Below are 5,468 nucleotides of genomic sequence, written 5' to 3' on the forward strand. Positions count from 1 at the left end.
AAGCGATTAGTATTTCATTAACAAATTATGAAATCTGTTATGGAATCCAAATATGTTATTAAAATATTAATTTACCGATCCGAGACATAAGCTTTCTCTTAATTAATTTAAATTTCTAAAAAAAGTTAAAGACGTAATTGAGAAGATTGAATCAATGAAGGATAAAATAGAAAAATCCAAAAGAAATTACCAAATTATGAATAATCTAAAAGATGGAAAGAATATGAATATCTTGTAAAATCAGTATTTAATTGCGTCAATAACTACATCAAATATTTCCAAATTCCACAAATTCAGCACACAAAATTTACTCCGTGAATTTCGGATTCATCAATCCGTTTCAGAAAGAGAGAAGCAGAATCGATTAGAGAGAGATATGAACTAACAATTTGTTTGTTTTGCTTTACGGATCTTCGATTAAGATCTAAAATCAGAGGAGAGAAATTCATTCTAGAGATGTTTTAGTGCCCTAAATCGGTTAAAAACAGAATCATAGACTGTACACACTAACAATCAACTGAGAATACTTGATTTCGTTTCGAAATCCTAAGCCTAACTTGATTAAATTTCTGAAACTACCTCTCTACTGCCGGAGACGACTAAGAGCGAGTCATCATCTTCTTGAATTCCTCAAAATTTACATGTCCATCACCGTCGACATCGACGGAACTAATCATCCGGCAACAATCTTTGAGGCTACATTTTTCACCAAGGCGTTTGAGAACAGAGTGCAACTCCTTAGCAGAGATTAAGCCGTTCTTATCGATATCGTACAGATCGAAAGCGTCCTGCAGATCTTTGTTACATCCGCTGGAAGACGAGGCGTCCTGATGAAACTCGGCGAACTCATCGAGGTCGATGAATCCGTCGCCGTCCTTGTCGATCTCAGACATAATGCGGCGGATCTCGTCGGTGGAGATCTTGCCGCCAAGTTCGCTGAGGGCAGCGCCGAGCTCGTTAACGGAAATCTTGCCGTCGCCGTTCTTGTCGAACTTGTTGAAGACCTTGATGACGTCGTCCATGGAGCCCAAGGAGGATCCAGGATTTGAAATTGAAAGGGAGTTGTTCTTCTTGGCCATGGGCGTGAGTGAAGATTCAGGATCAAAAGAGATCAATGGGATTTTGAAATTTGAAAACCGAGAGAAACTTTAATTTTTTATTTTTTCTATTGGTTAAGTGAGGTATTTAGGTATATATAGAGAGAGACAGGTGGAACCTTCCACGCGGTTTCCACGCGGTATTGCAGGCGGTGATCCGGAGAGTGTCAGTGTACGAATGTTACAGTATTTACTACTCTTTTTTCTCTTTTAAAAAATATCAATGTTTATTTATTAAATTTGATATTTTCACGTTTATCTGAGTTTAGGAATCAAAATCTCAGAGAAAAATCTACCAAATATTAAAAAACTAAGCCATAAATATTATAATATAAATAATCAACCTATTAACTTATTTAAAAATCATAAAATATTTATTTACAAATTTAAATTTATTTTTAAATTTTTTTTATTTTTATACTTTTTCAAAAATATCTCTCGAGATCAACATTTTATTGATATTTCTATTATTTCGATTCATCCTCTTTTTTCAAAGGTTTCATAATTGGACATTGAAACCATTTCATATGATGGGAGGCGCAGGTGTATTAGACGCATGCTATCGTGTAAAAGATGGTGCAAATACATTCCATGCTTTTTAAGGGTGTTAAAAAACCCGATAACCCAAAAAAACCGATCAACCCAACCCAATCCGTGCGGTTTGGGTTGGGTTGTGTTGGTTCATGGGTTCACCTAATATAACCCGAACCAACCCGGATTTATTATTAACTTTAGAATATATATATTTTTTATTACTTATAACACAATTGTTTATACCTATATTGATTTTAATTTTATTTAATTTCAATAAGTTTTGAATAATTTATTCTTCAACAACTAAATAAAATTTGCACTATATAAATTGAAATTGAGTTATTAATCTTAATTCAATATATGAAAATAATTAAATTAGTCTTTTACTTATTTACGTTTTGTTTCTTATTTAGAACAAAATTTTAAATAAATGATCTGATTGGTTGGATTCATTTTTTAATAAGGTTCATGCATGAACACCTCTAGTGCTCTTAACCTGGAAAAAACTTATTCAATGGTCACTGCTAACTGCTTTTGGTCCCCGATTGCTTTTTTCAATAAACATTGGTTACATTTCTTTATGTTATTTGTACCAGTAACAGATTTATGGATGAGTGCTTGAAGTCTCGATTTTATAAATATTGACGTTGATAGAAATTTTGAGAAACTACATAGAAATTGATGAAAATTGTTATAATTAGTTAACGAAACTTTGATTGTGACTTGATTATATTATAATTGACTATTTTTAATCATCGTTTCAATAAATTAAGACAACATTTAGATATTTATTATAAGTATTTGTGTAATTATTGATGCGAGAGTAAAAATTAAAAAAAAATGGAAATATAATTACAAAATAGGAAGATTTTCAAAAATAGAAAAATAAGAAAATTATTTATACAAAATAGTAAAATTTTCCACTTCTTCTACTTCTTCTTTATCGAAGTTACCCTCGCCAAGGGTTCGACAGAACTCGTATTTTCCCACGTGGGTTCTTCCAACTTGCTGGAACTCGTCGGCTTCAACCTCCCTCCGCCGCCGTCCATTTCTGATAAACCCCCCGGCTCTCTCTCTCGTTTTCTAGATCCTTCTGATTAAGACTTCTTCATCTTACAGGGTTGCCATATTTGAGACTTCACCATCCTCATATTTCTCCCTTTTCCTTCTTTAATTTAATAAGATTCTCTCTCCATTCTAATTACAAGAATCAAAATCAGGGAAAAGGCGAGAGAAGATTGGTGGAAAAAAAACGGAAATCAATGATGAGGAAAAAACTGAAAGTGTTGATTGTAAAAACCGTCGAAATCAGAGAAACCAGCCATTGAATTCGGGGAGAATCGACGGACCATATAGAAATGGAAAATGATGAAACAGACTTAAGAATAAAAAAGGAAGAAGATAAAATGGGAAGAATCCAAATGGGTTTTTTGTCAAACAGTAATAAATTCCTAAAACAACAAAAAACAAAAGAATTGAAAAAGGAAAGTGATTGATTGGATGAAGCGAGTGAAATCAGAAGAATGGAATCGAATTAGGGGAAGAAACGGAAGGCTTTGTGAAAATTTGAGATCCAAGTTACTTTAGTAAGAAAAGTCAAAGCTCCATACTTTTGTTTGGTTCTAGAATACCCATTAAGTTTCGATGTTAAGATTGATTTTACCCATGAAATTGAGTGTTAGATTTGAGTTTTGTTGCTTTTAGATAGTTTTGATAGACATTGTTATTAATGTCTACCACAGATAGATGCTAATAGAAGTTTATCAGTATCTGTTAGTGATAGAAACTAATAAAGTCTATCACTGATAGAAGTCTATCAGTATCAATAAGTGATAGAATTAATAGAAGTCTATCAGCGTCTATCAATGATAAAAACTGATAGAATTCTATCATTGATACTATTAGTAATAGAAATCGATACAAGTCTGTCACTGATAGATGTTAGATGTTGATAGAAGTCTATCAGTGTCTATCGATGATAGAAACTGATATAAGTCTATCATTAATAGAGGCTAATAGAAGTCTATCATTGATAGAGGCTAATAGAAGTCTATTAGTGTCTATCACTGATAAAAATTGATACTATAGTGATAGAAAGTGATGCAAATCTATCACAAATAGATGTTGATAGAAAGTTTTCAGTGTTTATTACTATTTTCTTTACTATTTCTATAAATAGTTTGATATTTTTTCTATATGTAAAATTGTCCTACAAAATAATATCAAATATTGGCAATTAATTACAGAATTAAGGAATACATAAAATATTTGTATATAAAATAATTGTAAATTATTTAATTATAAAATGTACATGTTGAATACCAAAAAAGATGAATTTTGAGCATCTTATATTATTGAAAATGTTGAAGATAGTTACTTGAATGAAAATGATATGACTTGTATGACCAACATGAAGGATATCAAAGAGAACCAATGAGTGGAAGCAAGATCGTTCCAAATTCATTGTGACAGAATTACAAGCATTCACAAACATACAAACTAGTTATGCATCTCTAACAAAATTGCGGCATGCTTTAGAAATTAAATACAAAAGGGAGTGAAAGAATTACTTTTGAAGAACTCTTCTTTCATAGGTCTCTCCTCACGTGAAGACTTAGATCAGCACCTCTTGTTGTCTCTACGATCGTCAACCCAATCGTCTGGTCAATCACGAACAATCTTCTCCATGAACAAGCAACCTTTCGGACACCACTATTTAGTAACCTTGGTATTCTCGGAGTGAGAATCCAGGAGGTGTGGGCTCTGTTAGATTTGGTAGAGGGAAGGAGGAAACAACGATCACTTTATACGATCAAGCAAGTGATAGAAGGATACTGTCTATCGTATAGACTGTGGTGCTTGATCGTTTAGTAAAGGAACACGATCGTTTAGTAAAACAGGTTTGACTGTTTACACGATTGTTTAGAGAAACTCGCTAGCCACGCGATCGTTTAGTAAAATGCTACATGATCATTTAGATAATAGCGCGTGTACACGATCGTTTAGACAAACACTTGAAGCAGTCGTATAGTCTCTTGTGAACTAAACGACATGTTGTGTACTCAATGAAGAGATTCAGCGATCCTCATCCAAAATGAAAACATTTTTCATTTTATCCTTCAGTTATAAAAACTTAATACAACCTCCCACTTTCACGCACGGTTAAGAAGAAACCATCGACAATTATCTCATAATTGTTTTAATTATAAATAAATATAATAACTAACTTATCATATTATATCATATTATATTTATAACCCTGTAGTTTTAATATCACATCATATGCAACATTTAAACCATAGTCCTTTTCTCATTTACTTGATATAAATCATATTTATATCATTTTTCTCTAATTAATGTATCTCATTCATCATGTCAACTATATCATATATAATTGAACCTGTTTACTCATATCATATATAATTAAACCCCCTCTTGTCGATTTGAACACTTCAAACTGATCCAAAAACTGATTCTCAACTTGAATTTATTGAGCTACCAAGGGGAGCTTATGAACCTATAACTTGAAGCTCCAACAGTACGTGAATAGCTGACTAAACTCTTTAGCCACGAGATCCACCATCTGTTAACTGTCGGGTACTCGACTAAAGACCGACAACTGCACTATTCTCACTACAGATATATTTCTGTATCCATCGGATATAATCAGTCAACAGTATGATAACCCTTCACAGATGCTCGTAAGTACATCTGGGCCAATTTGTCGTTTTGCCCTTGTAGTTACATCGAACTTCTTAAGTACCACTGATCCCTCTAATGAACAATACATCATAGTCCTACTATAATTGGACATCTCTCGGGCCATGAGAAGGTGTA

At 32.8% G+C, this 5,468-nt stretch overlaps 1 protein-coding gene across 1 annotated transcript; it reads right to left on the reverse strand.

Annotated features, from left to right (window-relative positions):
- Positions 1 to 230: 230 nt before the first annotated feature.
- Positions 231 to 1,242, reverse strand: LOC120071677 (putative calcium-binding protein CML23). Its single transcript, XM_039024055.2, has one exon. It carries the CDS (start codon positions 1,077 to 1,079, stop codon positions 600 to 602), a length of 480 nt encoding a protein of 159 aa, XP_038879983.1. The 5' UTR covers positions 1,080 to 1,242; the 3' UTR covers positions 231 to 599.
- Between the last annotated feature and the right edge of the window lie 4,226 nt (positions 1,243 to 5,468).

The sequence above is a fragment of the Benincasa hispida genome, chromosome 1 (genome assembly GCF_027475165.1).
Source record: "Benincasa hispida cultivar pf3 chromosome 1, pf3_genome.v1.1, whole genome shotgun sequence".
NCBI classification, from domain to species: domain Eukaryota; kingdom Viridiplantae; phylum Streptophyta; class Magnoliopsida; order Cucurbitales; family Cucurbitaceae; genus Benincasa; species Benincasa hispida.